Source organism: Mesoplodon mirus (genome assembly GCF_964341445.2).
Source record: "Mesoplodon mirus genome assembly, chromosome: 2".
NCBI lineage: Eukaryota > Metazoa > Chordata > Mammalia > Artiodactyla > Ziphiidae > Mesoplodon > Mesoplodon mirus.
The window spans coordinates 161,899,106-161,917,452 of record NC_138977.1 but is presented as its reverse complement, the minus strand read 5'-3'; the positions used below and the strand labels follow the sequence as shown (position 1 = coordinate 161,917,452).

At 38.4% G+C, this 18,347-nt stretch overlaps 1 protein-coding gene across 1 annotated transcript in view; it reads left to right on the top strand.

Annotated features, from left to right (window-relative positions):
- Positions 1-2,527: 2,527 nt before the first annotated feature.
- CLNK (cytokine dependent hematopoietic cell linker) overlaps positions 2,528-18,347 on the top strand; it is a gene marked incomplete at both ends in the record, with an annotated part of 189,097 nt that continues 173,277 nt past the window's right edge. The window contains 2 exons of the mRNA XM_082643369.1: positions 2,528-2,548; positions 4,061-4,113. Coding sequence (XP_082499495.1) covers positions 2,528-2,548; positions 4,061-4,113 — 74 coding nt within the window. The remainder of the gene's footprint in view (positions 2,549-4,060; positions 4,114-18,347) is intronic.

The window sequence follows — 18,347 nt, the reverse complement described above, 5'->3', positions numbered from 1 at the left end:
TCTGCAATTTTGCTCTGCAAGGAGCTCTATTAGAGAAGACAATAAAATGTGAGAAACATAATAACCTACTTCCAACTTTTTAAAGCCATTTTCTGTCACCAAGTATGGAGGGATTGTAGTTTTTATTTTTTATTTTATTTTTTTTTTAATTACCTACTGGACTTTTTAATTAGTTTATTTTTATTTTTATTTTTTGGCTGTGTTGGGTCTTTGTTTCTGTGCGAGGGCTTTCTCTAGTTGTGGCAAGCGGGGGCCACTCTTCATCACGGTGCACGGGCCTCTCACTGTTGTGGCCTCTCTTGTGGTGGAGCACAGGCTCCAGACGTGCAGGCTCAGTAGTTGTGGCTCACAGGCCTAGTTGATCCGTGGCATGTGGGATCTTCCCAGACCAGGGCTCGAACCCGTGTCCCCTGCATTAGCAGGCAGATTCTCAACCACTGCGCCACCAGGGAAGCCCTGGGATTGTAGTTTTTAAATGGAACTTTTTTGAGGAATCTTTGAGCTGGAAGGAACCTATTGGGCCCAACCTGTTCATTATTCAGGTGAAAAAAAAAAATGAGGCCTGGAACATTCCAAATGCTTTGTTCAAGGCTACACCATGGATGGCCAGAGCAGGGCTGGAAAGCAGCTTCCCTGGCCACCTCTCTGTGGCCAGTACTGCTTACTGATCCAAGGCAGCAAGCCTTTGAGGAAACTGTCCTGTACCTTGTGATTCCTTCACTCTGTACATAAGCACTAGCCAAGAACCAGGCACATGGGGAGCCCTCTATAAAGATCTACTATCTCATTTCAACACAACTTTAGCCCTGCTGGTCAATGCACTGAAAGGAATGAAGAGACTATACATGCAAGACATTTAAAGTCATAAATGCTCCCGAAGTCGCGAAGGGGTTGTAAATTGACCTGTATGACTATAATCAAGTTATCTCATTCCTCTGAACAGTAATATCCACAAATCAATGTCAATAACCCGAGATACCCAAATATAACATGACCAATGTTAAAATGACTTGCAAACTTTGTTATGCAAGAAATTGCATATCTGTATTTCCATAATGTTTATAGTTTGTAAGGTATTTTCAGAGGTACCTGGTTATTTCACACTTAAAACAATACCAGAAAAGGATCAAATGAACATTACCATTTATAAATGAGGAGATGCCAGCTTCTCCTACAAGGTCCAGTGCTGGTTAATGACAGCACTGGAACCAAACAGAGTCCCTCAACTTTCAGTCCAGGACTCTTCCAGTATTTGATGCCCATTGTTTGTATTATATTGATGAAGTCCTCTTCCCCACCACCATGGACAAGACAACTTACAAAGAGGTCATGAACTAGATACTCCACACCCTATCCATATAGAACGATCAGTGGATGAGTATCTAACAGCAGCCTCCCCTTTCCCTGTGTCATTCATTGACCTAGAAGCACAAGGTGAGAGATGCTGTGGGGTAGAACACAGAGTGTCTGAGGACCTGGAGCTTAGTCCCAGTTCTTCAGTAACTTTCCTGCAGTTACTGGTCCAAGATCACACGGCTCAAGTCCAAATCCCATCCTTTGTCATACATGGTCCTTGACAATCAAGATCCAAGGGACCAGGACTTCCCTGGTGGTCCGGTGGGTAAGACTCCTTGCTCCAATTGCAGGGGGACTGGGTCGATACCTGGTCGGGGAACCAGACTCCACATGCCACAACTAAAGATCCCGCATGCCACAACTAAAAACATGCCACAATGAAGATCCCATGTGCCACAGCTAAGACCCAGTGCAGCCTAAATAAATAAATAAATAAATTTTTTTAAAAACCCAGTGGACCTTCCTAAGCTTTTTTCCACATGCTACCAACATCCAAGTTGCTGGCTTCTGTGGTCCCACCAAGCTGTGCAAAGCCTCTATATCATACTATGTATTCTAACATCTTCACATCTTTGCAAATGGCACCCCAATGGCCCAGAACTCCTTCCCTAATTCTAAGCCAAGAAGATGCTGACATATTCTGCAAGATCCAGCTCAGGTATGATCTCCTTCATGAAGATTCCCCTAGCTGTCCAAGACAGAGCTAGGATTCATTTTGTTTTGTTTTATCTGCATGTTTTATAAAGCACTTTGATAACAACCATCATAAGGGTATGCAGAATCTACCTTAAACTGAGTTTTAGGCATGATTGGAGGGAAAGGGATGTTTCTTATTGGGCACAATATTTGAACAAAGTTAGTTTTCAGTCAATGGCGATTGAAGAGATGAAAGGATGAATGGATGGACACATGGGTGGCAGAACGATCTAGGAGCACCTCAACTCAGTGGGCAGTATGGTGACTAGCTAAGAAATGGAATGTTTGAGTCCTATGGATCTGGGCTTTTATTGCAGATGGGTGATCTTGGGCACATAATTTAACCTCCATGAGCCTCATTCTCTTTAACAGTGAGATCCACACTCCATGACACTCAGCTGAGAGCCCCAGGAGGCTGATGGATAGAAACCATGCCAATGGCTCTGCACACTTGGCTTCCTGTTGAGTTTGGCCAATGGGAAATGGCAGCAGCAAGGTATTCAGGGCAGGAGGAGCCTTAGATGCATATCTTTATTCCACCCACCAGAGCCCCCTCCCTGTGGGTCCCTCAGTTGGAAGCCGCAGTTCTTTCCCCACCAGCCCTGTTTCTGGGTCCACGTGACCACTGGCTCCCCAGATGCTTCCAGGTTCAGGTATGGTAACAGGCCCCTCAGGTCCTTCACTGTCCTTTGTGGATTCCCTACGCTCTGCCACATTGTTTTTTTTTTGTTTGTTTGCTTTGTTTTTTTTTACATCTTTATTGGAGTATAATTGCTTTACAATGGTGTGTTAGTTTCTGCTTTATAACAAAGGGAATCAGTTATACATATACATATTTCCCCATATCTCTACCCTCTTGCGTCTCCCTCGCTCCCTCCCTATCCCACCCCTCTAGGTGGTCACAAAGCACCGAGCTATCTCCCTGTGCTATGCGGCTGCTTCCCACTAGCCATCTTTTTTTTTTTTTTTTTTTTTTTTTTTTGTGGCACGCGGGCCTCTCACTGTTGTGGCCTCTCCCATTGCGGAGCACAGGCTCCGGACACACAGGCTCAGCGGCCATGGCTCACGGGCCTAGCCGCTCCGCGGCATGTGGGATCTTCCCAGACCGGGGCACGAACCCGCGTCCCCTGCATCGGTAGGCAGACTCTCAACCACTGTGCCACCAGGGAAGCCCTAGCCATCTATTTTACGTTTGGTAGTGTATATATGTCCATGCCTCTCTCTCACTTTGTCACAGCTTACCCTTCCCCATCCCCATATCCTCAAGTCCATTCTCTAGTAGGTCTGTGTCTTTATTCCCGTCTTACCCCTAGGTTCTTCGGTCTCTTTATTAAACTGTTCTCATATGACCCAATTTGATGGTGCCATCTGTTTCCTGCTCGAACCCCCAACTGATCCCATGGGTAATATCCTTTATAACTCCTAGCTTCTCTGTGTAGATTAAATGCGATTATTGACGTAAAGCCCTTATTGAATACTCCCAGGGTCTCTGGTGCTAATTTATATGGTAAATGGGGCTAATCATCTCTCCTACGCAAGTGAATACAAGCCACAAATAAAATGTTGTGTCCTATGTGAAGCGGTATATAAATGTAACTTCCAATAAATATTTCATGGCAAAGTCACACTTTGAAAAGAAAAGCATTCCTTCTGCTACAGGCATGTGGACTCCCCAGAGCAGAGCCTGGGCTAACACGCCTTGGGTGCCCAGGGGAAGCACACAATTGCAAGCCAGAGAAAACCAGGCTCGCTCAGGATAGGTTTGCTCAGCTCCCTGAGGCAGATGGGATGAATGCTGACAGAAAGAGGACAGCATGTCAGGGAAGAGGTCCCCTCACCCACCCATTCCCGAAATAAACCAATTATCGACCTGGATTGATTCTCTTTCTGTCGTTTCCTCTAAGCTGGCACCTGTATCCCATTTTAACAGGAAGCGACAGAAGCATGTTCACCAGAATTAAAACATGATGGGTAAGGCCCAGTAATGAGCTCGCTTTTGTTTCCACAGGCTGAGTTGAAGATCCCTCTCATTTGCTGGGTGCCAAGAAAGATGAACAAGCAGTAAGTACCGCGATGTTGCCCTGAGCACGAATCTCCCATCTCGTAGTGGGGGCCAGAGTCAGCTGCTGGAGGAGCATTAAGGATGCAATGTGCCCCTGTGGGAAGGCCGGGCTTGAGGATGTGTGAGTGTCCAGTGAATAGCTGTCCCACTAACAGCAATGTTTTGCAGGCAGGTCCCTTGTTCTCCCCCAGCCCAGCTGGGCACGTGGGATTAGGCAGAGACTAGATAAACAGGACCAGAATGCCAGGAGGGCACCCAGAAATGCCATCCCTCACCTCCCACCGGGGTGTGGAATGAGAACTAACAGAAGAGCAGTTTGCACACTTATTCCTGCAACAGAGAGCCTGGAATTCAACTTTCTCTTTGTGGAACACCCAGAGGGGGCAATGTGGTCGGTTTAGGATATCGAAATGTGTAGCTGAATCAGCAAAACTTTCATCTCATTCCGGATGTTTATGAGTATAGTAAAAAGATAGCTGGCCTCCAAGTTGTAAGAGATATTTATGATGAAAACAAAAGACCTTTCAATGGAGAAAGTCGGGTACACTAATTTTAAAATTGATCTACTCATCTATTTATTTGCTTTAGTTTGCCAATTGGAAAGGTAGCACTGTTTTTCTCCTCTGCGTGAAATGAGCAGTCGTGTGAGAAAGAACACGAGTTTCAGAGGCAGACAGACCTAGTGTCAATCCCTTGCTTTTCCCTGTCATTTTATAGCTGTACAATATTCAGGAAGGTACCTGATACCCTGGATATTAACCCTCCCTCTGGGAAGTAGGATCTGGCCTGGAGAGGAGGACAGCCTGGCTTCTGGGTAGATCCCCGGTCCTAGAGGAAACCTGGGCGTGGCCAGGGTAACCAGGTGATGCCTGGGTGTCACAGGTGGACCCAGGCACGTGGTTGTTGTCCAGAGTGACAACAGAAGCAGCAGCCCAAGCATCAGACTCATACCCCTCTTTGGGAGCAAAGTGGGGTTACTTTGACAATCTAAACAGTATTTGCTATAGGTTGCCATTTGGCTTTGAGGTCATAAATCCCTACCTTTCAGTCCTTGCTTCTGTTTCTCTCTGTGATTCCACCCTGTGCCAGCTGTCTCCTTCATAAAGAAGAGGCATCCCCCTTTCGTGACTTTAGGTAGATTTGGTTTCCACCCAGACTGCGGCCCCTTGGCAATTGCTCTCATCAAGCTTCCCAAAGGGTAGTTTTATGAGTTCGGCTTTAGAGTCATGTCAGATATGAAGCTGCCAATACATAGACCAGAAAACAGACCAAATCATCATAATTTCATAAACAGTAGTTTTCTCCTCTAAGGATGCTGATTCCAAGTCTGTACTTTCACAAGATCGCCAGTTGATTAATAGCCACATTAAAGTTTGAGAATCATCTGACTGTAGAGCAATGGTTCCCAGAGCTGTCTCCATCCTGGCACACTGCAGAAGTATCTCCAATATTCGTCAAGATATGACTCAGAGAAGGCAGTTACGTATTGGATGTTGCATGAGAGTAAACTGGAAATTTGCTTCCCTCCCCCTCCCCCTCCACAGACACACACACACACACACACACACACACAAGCACACATACACAAATACACACACCAAACATACACACAGTTTTTGTTTTGCTATATCTTGGGGGGAGCACTCCTTCCTCTGTGAAAATCACTAACCCAGTTAATTCAAGGCAGTAGATTTTAAATCTGACTGAACATTAGAATCATCAAGGAACCTCTAAACAACAGCAATTTCAGTGACTTTCCCAGATCAAAGAAGTCAGAATACCTGGACAGTGGGCCATTCTTTTAATGTGCAACTGAGTCTAACCTGCAGTTAGCCTTGCAAAATGCTTGTCTAAGATGTCTGACAATTCTATAACCTAGAATTCTGATTTTATAAAGTGAAATTCTAAATGGCCTTTTTAACTATGGTTAATTCCTTACTCTCTCCCATTGGGCACTTTTACAGGGAAGGAATGAATAAACACAAATGAAAGGATGATATAGAAATAGGTTTATATATTTATACACATGCACACACATATGGGTACACACACACAGTACGAGCATATGCACATGCATTTCCCTTTAAATGTATCAGTTAGGTCAAAAGCATTTACTGAATAGTATACACTACACCGGGCACTGAGCTAGGCACCTCCATTATAAAGATGAATAAGATCTAGTCTCTGCCCTCAAAGAACATTAGCCATACATTAAGCAAAGCAGTTTAGTATTATGTTGAAAGTGATGGGAAAGCTCCACAAATGCTACGGAGTCTGGCTGTCCAGATTCTAAATTGCTTCTGAAATTAGCAAGCTATTCTGCATTAACGATCTCTGCAACCAAACTCGCAGCTTCCTTAGCAATCAATTAAACTACATAAAGCCTCATTCTTTGGAGCATATCGGTGGAGTTAGAGTAGACTGACCAAACCAGCCCATTACGCCCTCAGGGCTGGTTACAGGAGTCCTAGGCTTGGTTTCCAGTATCTCTCCATCATTCTGGACAGAACAGATAAGAACCGTGGTGCTGCGGTTCTGAGTGTTCTGGAAGAAACCACTAGAGTGATCGCTTCTAGGTCTTTCCAGTAAGCAAACGCCCTCGATGGCCAGGCTCCTTTGGGAACTCAAGAGGAGGACGCCCTCTGACATCCCGGATTGGGAACTGATGGGGGAGCCAGAGTCCCCAACTTTGAAACATATTGAGATGGTGTAACACTAAACTCACTTTGTTCACTGTTAAAATGATTCCTAGTTCCCATAGAAATTTCAGAAAATATACCAAAGTACCAAGAAGAAAATGAAAATCATCAATTACCCTAGCACCCAGAAATAACCACTATTTTATTACCAATTCCTTGTCATTGTTCTATATCTTTGTGTAATATTTTGAAACCTCAGGAAGCCTACTTTTAAAACTTATATTGTTTTCAGTTTTTCATTCAATAATACTGCTTTATATTATAAACATTGTCCCACATTAGTAAGTCCTCTTCAAAAGCAGGGTGTTTTAAGTCTAGTGTTTAAATAAGGTTCGCAATTCCTTAGCCATAATTCCAAAGTCAAAAGTTTTCAAAATACTGAAAATTTTTCATAACTAATTTGATGACAAAACTTGACCTACAATGAGGTGAAGTTAGGGATGTTCTTCATTTATCCCACTTAGTGTGAAAACCCACATGTTTCACTGCAAAAATATTAATGTTTTTAATGACCAGGTGTTGCTCCAGAGCTTACTGGGGACATTACATAGTATTCAATGTATGCACAATATTACTTTCTAAAATCCAAAATATTCTGAATACCTAGCCCTAAGGAATTTAGATAACAAATGGTGGATCTGCATTTTACCTGGTGGTTTATTTTATCTTGACCTTGGTGTTGGACATTTCAGTGGTTACCTATAAAGTTTTATGAGGCAGTTTTATTGCCGAAATTTAACTTAAAACTTTATATTCTAGGAGTATTACAATAGGCTGTATCACTATGGTCCCCAGCATGCGATGCTAGGTGACTTGTCACATGTAGGACAATTATTCTGTGATAGTCTAGTATTACGTAGAAGCACAGGTGCAATCAAATTATCTAACAAAATCTACTATTTCTTTTCTTGCTTCGGGGAACTTGTCTTTCACATCTATTTTGGAAAGAGTTTTGATGGTTAAAAAAGTAGAGTGTGTCCCTAAAGAGAGAGTATTAACGGTATGGAATTCAAGCTTCCACACATGGTTGTAACCCCATTAGCAATAGATCTGAGAGATAGAATTGAGACTCCTTCTTTTCCATCATGCACACATAATTTTTATTAAGAAATGTATACTGTGTTTAAAACCAATTACAAAGCCTATTTCAACTTTGAGTTACCCAAGTTCATTTTACCACCAAAAGTTTTCTACCCATTTCTGTTCTGGAAATATGTTTTTAGATGATTGGACTCTATACAAAAATAGAACAGAAATGACTGATCAGATTGTTCCCACATGAAAGCTTTCTCATTTTTTAAAAATATACAGTGGTTTCTAGTATATTCATAGAATTGTGTAACCATCACCCACATTCAATTTTAGTATTTTTATATTCTTTATGTATTATAGATGCAAGTCCCTTATCAGATGTCTGAACATTTTCATCAACCCCAAAAGAAATCCCTTACCATTTAGAGACTCCTCTTGAATAGGTCTTAGGATAAACTGCCAACTACCTTCTGAGACAGTGAGTTTAAAAAGTGTAAGAAAGTGCCTCTCTGTATTGACATCAACAAAGCCAGCTTTAAGTCAATGTCAATCATTAATCATTAAGCAAAATAATGATACTTTTCCACAATACTTTTCTCACTTGAATTCATTGCCTACTTATGAGAATGAAAGGGTAGACAGAATAAAAATTTCTACAGGCCAGTACTGCCTACAGGTCAGGCACTCTGCTAATCATCTTGCATGAGGGTCTGTGCCATGCTGTCTGGCTACTCAGCACTAAAACACCTTTCCCATGTTGCCGCATAAGACCCCCTGCTTTAGGATAACAGTCTCCCCAATTCAGAGTCCGTTAAAGCCACATCTCTCTGACTCCAAAATCCATGATCTTTGTGGCAAATTGAGCTGCTTCACAATGATAAGGAAAATCATCCTTGTGTATATCTCATCAGGGACACATTCCCAAACTGAATGACTGTTTTGCTTGTGAGGGGCATATTTTCTTCTTGAAAACTTGCCTGATGAAATTCACTCCATCACTGGGTGGCGATGGATATGGGCTCCTCTCGAAAGGGGCCAGTTCAATGTCTGGTACACAGGAAATGCCCAATAAATGACATTTCCCTCGATATGTATATATCATATCATTTTTATGATAAAATGATACAATTTCGTGTAAACCCCAGGTCATTATTTTCCTTCCTGATATATGTGAACACCCCTGCCTTTGACCTCAGGGAGCAACTGCATTTTGATTTGCAGGAATTAATAAGTGTAAATCCCACTGAATCTTGGGGATACAAGAAACAGCAATTTTGGCATTCTGAGATCAGAGTCTTGCATCCAGCAGAGGAGTCAGTGTGGCTGCCTTCCCAGTTACCCAGCAGTAATTATGAACCAACTCTCAGGGCAACCAGGCTCATACACTGGTGCTATCAAAGTCACATAGCTAGGATTCAGCTTTGTGGCTGGCTGGCAATTAAAAAGCTACAAGCTGTGAGAGAACATAGCCAAGATACAGGATGAGAGTTCACCCAAGGTTGCAGACATGGCCAGAGATACCTTTAGCAGCAGCAGCAGGTATGATTGGTCCTGAGACCCATGAAGATGGGTAGTGATGGGGGATGGGAGATTTTAAGATAGCCTTTCTTCTCTCTTAATGGCAAAATTGCCAGCTGGGGATGGAACTAGCTGACTGAACTCACCTACCACCACTTGGGAAACTTCCAGCTGAAAAAACTTTGTCTCCTGCTAACTAGCCACAAGGTTGGACTTTTATAGTTATAGCCTTTAAAAATATTACAAAGAGTAAAGAAGGTTGTGACTTATTTTAATATTTGAGTTTATTATCATTGAAGTAATATATATTCAATGTAGAAAAAGTTTAAATACTAAAAATATATATAAAGAAAAAATACCAGTGATCAAACCACTGAAAAGGGGTCAACACTATTATTGGATATTGGTTTTTTGGCTTTCTTATACAACTATGCATCTTATTTTTTTAACTTTAATGTATCATAAATATTTTCCAATATCATTATTTTTATAGCTATGCAATCTTCCATCATTTAGGCAGCTCATATTTTACATTCTTCCACTACTGAAAAATAACACAACCCATGAACGAGTTTGACAAACCCTATTCATCTAACCATGTCCAAATGTTAAGATGCTCTGTTCTGTTACCTGGTAATGAGCAAAACCTACCACCCCAGGGAATCTTATGAGCCAGGGCAGTATTTGGAGAAGTTACCCCCAATGACAGCTTATAATGATCACATACTATTTAATTATATAAATGTGCAGAGAAATTGGAAACAAGGCCTAGAATTTGCCATTGGATACTCCATGAAGGTCAAACCGCCAGTCGCTTGCATGTTCTATTTTACACATACCTGACATTTTCCCACAAATACGGTATAAGAAGAGAGAAAAGTCAACTTCGTAAAAACACTTGTTCATATCCAAATGTGCCTGATAACCAAAAAAGTTAAAGATTTCCAAAACTTTTGGATGGATATGATCTGAGGCCAATATTAGGACATCCTGGAAAATGAACCCAATGGAAAGAGAAAAAGGAATTTCCTAAAAGTCTAGCTGTCTGGAATTTCAGAATTCCTGGAAAAGAGAGATCAGGTCACAAACAAGAGCAAATGAGTTTTATCAGAGGCTAAATATCAAGTAGAAAAGCATGAGTGTCTCCTGCTTGGTTCTCCATTCTTGACTTTAATTCTTCTCTATTATTTTTTTTGTGGAGGGGGATATTTAACAGCTTAAAAATAATTCCATTGAGTTAATACAAGAAGGAGGATATTAAAGTCAAACATTTATTTAGCTTCCATGTTGAGGAAGCCAGATACTTCATTAATTAGAAGGGTGGGCACTGTAGTGATCTAATGGCAATATCAGCTCTGCTGCTTACCAAGCTGTGCCATTTTAGGCAAAAATTTAGCCTCTCTGAGCCTCGTTTCCTTTATCTATCAAATGGAAATAGTAATAGTAACTAAAAGGGTTTTTGAGAAGATTAAGGGACAATGTGTACAGTATGTTCAGCACTGTATCTGGAAAATGGGAAGCATTTGATAGATGTTGCAGCAGATGGTACTTTCTAAACATGGCGACAACAATATCTCCCATCCCATATGTTCTAGTGCAATGTGACCTGAACGCTCCCCATTCAGAGTGAATCAATTTCTCCACCTCCTTTCACTTGTGAGGGCTGTGGCAGTGTTGACCAATGCAAGATGGCAGAAGGGACACTGTCAAGTCTGGGCAGAGGCTTTAACAGCCAGGCAGCTCTTCTTTCTGCCTTTGACAGCCCACTTCCATCAGTCACATGCTATGACCACCATGCCGTGAGAAGCTCCAGCCTTGTGGAGAAGCCCTAGGGAAACTGACTCCATGGAGAGAAGGGAGGCTGAGGGGCACCAGGCACTAGACTAGACTTAAAATTAGGAAGCCATCTTGGGCATTCAGCTCAGTCCAGCTTTGAGATAACCCTCTGAAAACAACAGCACGATAAGACCCATCCAGCTGAGAACCAGGAGAGAGAAAAGTAAATTGTTTCTAAGCCGCTGTTTTGGAGTGCTATGTTATGTAGCAAGAGATGACCAGGACAGATACTGTCTCGTACTTTTATCATCATCGCAATTATTACCTCACACAAGACCCTTTGCTGTTAGATATTCAAGATTCAACTTAGAGATTCGTAGGACTTCATATCCCACCTTGAAGAACATCTGTTCTAGATGAGAATGATAAAAAAAAAACACTGCTAATAATAGGCAAGCAGAGTGTTAATAAGGAGATTTTTGTTGCAAGTGTGTGCAGAGTGCTAAGGGGACACAGAGGAGGGACTGGTTATTCTGTGAGGGAACAAATCCTGGGGAAGGGTATGGTGATATTGGAAAAGACATCCTCAGAGGAGGTGACAGCTGAGTGATGAAATGCTGCCGAGTAGCAAATGGAGGAGAGAGCAGGGATAGACTTTCTGAAGTAATTGCTGCAGCTGGAAAAGCTCTATCAAGATTTACTATAAAGGTAACACTAAATTGACTGACAATTTGAATTTTGTTGCTTAAAAACAATATAAGTAATCGGAGAGAGCATTTCTTGATGACATGATGGGTGGTAGAATTTACTTCCCATATCTCTTTTTTTATTTGTTTATTTTTTAAAATTTTTATTGGAGTATAGTTGATTTACAATGTTGTGTTAGTTTCAGGTGTACAGAAAAGTAAATCAGTTATACATATACATATATCCATACATATATCCACTCTTTTTTAGATTCTTTTCCCATATAGGTCATTCCAGAGTGTGGAGTAAAGTTCCCTGTGTTATACAGTAGGTTCTTATTAGTTATCTATTTTATATATAGTAGTGTGTATACATCAATCCGTCTCCCAATTTATCTCCACCCCCTTACCCCCAGTAACCATAAGTTTGTTTTCTACATCTAATAGCATGTAGTAATAGTAACTCTATTTCTATTTTGTAGATAAGTTCATTTGTACCCTCTTTTTAGATTCCACATATAAGCAATATCATATGATATTTGTCTTTCTCTGTCTGACTTACTTCACTCAGTATGAGTCTCTAGGTCCATCCATGTTGCTGCAAATGGCATTATTTCATTCTTTTTTATGGTTGAGTAATATTCCATGGTATATATGTACCACATCTTCTTTATCCATTCCTCTGTTGATGGACATTTAGGTTGCTATTTCCCATAGCTCTTTATCAACAGGGAAAAGAAAGAACTTCAATCCATAACCTGAAGGACAATAAAGGCCTGAATCTGGGTTACAATGTTTAAAATCCCATGTTGGAGGGATGGATTTTTGCTGCCGTGCCATGTTACCTTTTGGATAGGCTGCAATTAGAGACATTTGTCCTGCCATTTGGTGCCATTGTTGTTCATTTAAACAAAAATTCTTTGAATAATGAAAATCCTACATCCAGGTAAGTTTCTGTGGACTTTTCTAAGGATTCCATCAGCAAAGACACAAGAAATTTTTTTAATTTTTTTTTTTTATTGGCCGCACCACACAACATGTGGTATCTCAGTTCCCCGACCAGGGATCGAAACTGCACCCCCTGCATTGGAAGTGCAAAGTCTTAACCACTGGACCACCAGGGAAGTCCTTACAAGAAATTTTATGAGGAAGAAACATGAAGTCTTTCTCTGCCATTTCGGCAAGGTTTCATTTTCTTCCTTTATTTTCTGCAATCTCTTAAAATACTGAATAGAAACAAAAGAATAGCCATAAAATATGCATGAGGTATAAAGAACAAAAAAAACCCTCAGATATATGAATGAAAAACTCATTCTCAGTTTTTAAAAATTACTAATATTTTTGCAGTTTTCATTCACTTTTTTGTGATCACAACTCCTCACCACCACCATCCCCCCCCAAACACACAGGATACAGCTGTCCTGAATTTTGTGTTAATCATTCACTCATTTTTATTTTTAATTTTACAACATATGGTTATATCATTAAAAAAATTTTGTTTTGTTTTGCTTGTTTGTGAACTTTAAGCCAAAAAAATCATATTACAGGGTCTATTTTGCACCCAGACTACCTGGTTTTTGACAGCTGTTTCCACTGGTTCCTCCATGAGATCTTGAGCAAGTTAGTAAACATTGCTGTCTCTGTTTTCTCAACTGCAAACTGAAGATAATAACAGTGCTTCCTTTGTAGTGATCTTGTGAAGACTGAGCTAATTTATTTAACATGCATATATAAATGGAACATAATGTGAGCTCTATATGTATTACTATTATCATTCTACAATCTGTTTTATGACCACCCTAATTTGCATTTCAAAGATAATCCATGTTTTTGTGGCTAGCCGTAATTCCTTCAATGTCATACCTATATAAGATTTCCTTATGTGCATATAATACTATTTATTCATCACCATCTAGTCAATAGAGATTTGGATTTTTTTCCAGATTTTGCTTACGTCAGTGCTGCTAAGAACATTCTAGCTTGTGTCTTGGAGTATATCTTCAAGAGTACCTGTTTATAAAGGTATATGCCTAGGATGGAAATTTCTGGGGCACAGGGTATGCACAGCTGTAACTTCACTAGGTTATGCCACAATTTGCAAAGTGAGCAGGCCGTTTTGCACTCCCACAAGTGTGTGTAAGTGTCCCATTGGCTTTGCCACCTCGTCAGCCTTCCATACTAGCAGTTTTCATGTTTACCAAACTGGTGGGTGGTTTTAATTTACCTTTTGTTCACCACGATGGGGTTAAACATCTTTTCAGATATTTATTAGCCATTATGCTTTTGTCTGCACACAGTGCTAGTTCAAATCTTTCGCTCACTTTTCTGTCAGGTTTTTTGTCTTTTTCATATTGAGCTGTATGAGTTATTTATTTATTCTGTACACTTTTCCCAGTTTGTGACTTGAGCTTTCATTCTCTTTTGATGTTTTCTTTTGGTGACCATAATTCTGAGGCAGTTGAGCATCACAAACTTTTCTTTTTGACTGATTGAATTTGTGTATTGTTTAAAGAAACTTTCCTTACCACGAAATCAGTAAGATGGCTTCCTATATTGAATTCCAAACATCATAAAATTTGTCTTTAATCAGCCTGGAATTGATTAATTTGTGGGTAAAATGAAGTAGGAGAGGATAGTTTTTTTTCATACAGATGATTTACTCAGCATCACGTATTAAAAAGTCTACCTACCCCTTCTACATTAATCTGCAATGCCAGCTCTGTCATAACCAACTTTTCTTATACAAATGAAACTTTTTCTGGGCATTCTCTACTGTGCTATGATTAATGTATCCACCCCATGTCAATTACACAAATCCTAATTAGTATAACTTTGTAGCAAATCATGGTATCTAGGAATTTACAAACCCCAATTTGAACTTTATCAATGAATTGTGTCTTGAATGTTTATTCTTTAATGTAAACATTAAAATTGGCTTGTCAATATATACACATACACAACCTTTTGGGATTTTGGTTAGAATTACTCTGACTCTGTAGATAACTTTGAAGAGAAATGGCGTCTTTATGATGCTGAGTTTTCCAGTTCGTGAACATACTATATACTCCCAGAGAGAGAGACAGAGACAAACATCAACATAATTCCATAATGTTTTATAATTTTCTCCCCCAAAGGACTAGACCCTAACATCTTTTGAGAGATTTGTTTCTAGGCACTTTACATATTTTAAAGATCTTATAAATGTTAAGATATCATGATTTTGTGTTCATGTTTGTAGTTGGTGTATACATTTTTATAGATGATATATACAGCAGGTTTGCAAAGTGTTTTATCAATTCTAGTATTTGTCAGTTTATTCTTTTGGGTTTGCTATGTAGATGATATCATCTGTAAATAATTTTATTGCTTCCTTTCCTTTTTTATACTTATTTTTTTCCTCCTAATGGTACTGTTGAGGGTCTCCAAACAATGATAAACATAAAGGTTGATAGTAAGCACCCTTGTCCTTAAAGGGAATGCTTTCAATATTTCAGCACAAAGCATTAGTCTTGTTTACAGATTTTGGTAGCCTTCATATTAGTTTAAAGACACTAGGTTGCCAAGAGTCTTTTTTTTACTTATAAATAAGTATAAAATTTTATCAATATTTTTTCTGTATTTATTGAGATGATTATATATTTCCCCTACCCTTATTGTTAATGTAATGATTTAAATTAATGGCTTTTCTAACGTTAAACAAAACTTTAATTGCTGGGATAAATACAACTTGATCATGACATATTAATTTTTAGTATATTGGTGCAATGAATCATTAATGAGTATTTGTGAGAATTCCCTATAATTTTTCTTTCTCTTACTTTCCTTGCTGGATATTGGCTCGGATTTGTGCTAGCTTCATCAAATGAGTTAGAGAGTATTTCCAAATTTTCTATTTTTAACAAGAGACTGTGTGTGTAATGGGTAATAATTTGATCCTTTACCAATAAAACGGTCTTAAAAAGGTATTTCCTTGGGAAAGATTTTCAACTATTGATTCAATATCTTTGTTGGTTATAGAAATATGTTCTGTTTTACTATTTCTTCATGAGTAATTTTTGTTGTTATATGTTTTTAAGTATTCATTTATTTCATGATATTTTCTTATAAATTTGATCTCTGTTGTGCCTATAGTTATGTCTCCTTTTTCATTTCTAATTTTGCCTGTTAATGACCTCCCTTTCATGCTTAATCAAGCTTGCCAAAGGTGATGAATTTCTTTATTCTTCTGTTACAGTTTTATGTTCTATTTTGGTAACTTCTGTTCTTATCTTCATTATTTCCTTCTGCCTACATTCTTGGCATTATGCTTTTGTTATTTCACTGATCTACAAAGTTAGGTGCTTTAATAATTAAATTTTAGCTTTTCTCCTTTTCTAATATAAGTATTTCAGTTACATATTTCTACATTATTGTTCAGATTTAAATATTTTTATTCCTATTATAATTTATTCTTTGACTTGTGATTTGAAATTTCCAAATAAAGTTGGATTTTTAAATTACCTTTTGTCACTAATTTCTAACCTAACTATATAGTGGTCATAGAAAATAGTCTACATGATATTATTTAAAAAAAATTTTTGAGTACTTGCTTAATGTTCAAATATAGGGCAATTTTCTTGCAATATTCCATGTGTGCTTGAACAGAAGGTGTACACCACCAAAATTGAATGCAATGTTTTAAAAATATCCATAAGAACAATTTTGTTAATTATGTTATTTAAATATTTATTCTAATGGATCTTTTATATTTTATCTTATTACAACTTACAAGACTGGATGTTTAAAATATTTCATAGGATTGTGAATTTGTCTTTTTCCTGACAGTTACTGCAAATACATATGTTATTAGGAACATAGAATTTTCAAATATTATACTTCCTGGTGAACTAATTCTTTTTTCATTATGCAGTGACCCTCTTAAGAAAAATGCTTTTTTTTCTAAAAAACTTATTTTGCCCACTGTTAATATAAACAAGATGGCTTTCTTTTAGTTAGTATTTTAATAGTACATCTTTTGCATCACTTTATACTCAAACTGTCATATCCTTATGTTTTAGTCATGTCTCTTATAAAAAATGTAAAAAGTATATGACTGCACTGTGCATTGTTTGATCCAGTGAAGTAAAATTGTCTTTAAATGAAGGATTTTGTCAATTTACAATTATTCTAATTACCAAACTACTTAAATTTATTTCTACACTTTATTTTGTTCTTTCTATTTATCTGCCCATTTCTTTTCCTTTCTTTCATTTCTCTTTTTGGTCTTCTACTTTCCTTCTTTCGGTTTGATGTGCACATGTGTATGCATGTGTGTGTATGTATTTTTTTCTCACTCCATTATACCTCTACTAGTTTATTACTTATGCCTTCTAATTCTATTTTTGGGATTTCCTTAGATATTTTTAAGATATAATTAAATTACCAACATCTAAAGTTATTTAACCCTCTTTTAGAACAATACATGCACTTTTAAATACTTTCTTTCTGACCACCTATTCACAATTTATATGCTACTGTAGTCATGTATTTTAATTCTCTTATTTGTTAACCCCTTAAGACCTCAGTAGTATTGTTTTAAACAGTCAAAACTTTAGAATATTTACCGAAATATTTAACATAATCTTTGGTCATTTTTTTCTGTTTATATCTCAAACCTTCTCATGAAGATCACTTCCTTTCAGTATGGAGAACACAATTTGAAATTTTGTTGTGTGTCAAGGCCCATTATAAGAAAACAAAGTGTCTTTATTTTTACCTCATTCTTAAAATGATATCTTCATTGGACATACAATTCCAGGTTGACAGTTATTTTCTCTCCAAACCGTAAAGTTATTTTTCTACACTTTTTTGCCAACCACTGTTGTGATTGAAAAATCAATCAATATAATTGTCATTCTTTTGAAAGTGATATTTCTTTTCCATCTGGATGCTTTTCTGGCCTTCTCTTTGATTTTCTGCAGTTTCACTATGATGTGATGAGTGAAACTTATTTGTCTTACTTTTCCTGCTTTGGATACACTAGACATCCTAATTCTCTATTTTGATTTTTTCACCATCTCTGAAAAAATATTTCCTATGTTAAAGCCTCAGCTTATTTATTTAAAAATACTATACACAATTGGTTTATATAATTTGTCTGATAACTTTAACATCTAAAGAATGAACAGATGATTCTGTTGTCTATTGTTTCTTCCATCTTGTATTTCGATGCCTTGTTATTTTTAAGGGTTTTCTGATTTTGTCTGTATGCTCGTTTTTCTTAGAAATTAATCTGTGAGAATTCTTTGCGGCCTGAGTTGAAGGTGAGCTCCTCCAGAGAGGATTTATGTTTGCTTTTGTCAGGTCTTTGAAGGAACTACAAAAACAGGTTTTGTTTACTCTAAATTCTCAGGTTGAAGGGTTTCAGACAATCTAGGCTGAAAACCCACATGTATTAACAGATTCTCAGGGGGAAAAGAATTGTCCCCATCACTCTGCACCAATGTTTGAGAGTAGGGAAGGTAGGCTTAACTCTAGTTCACT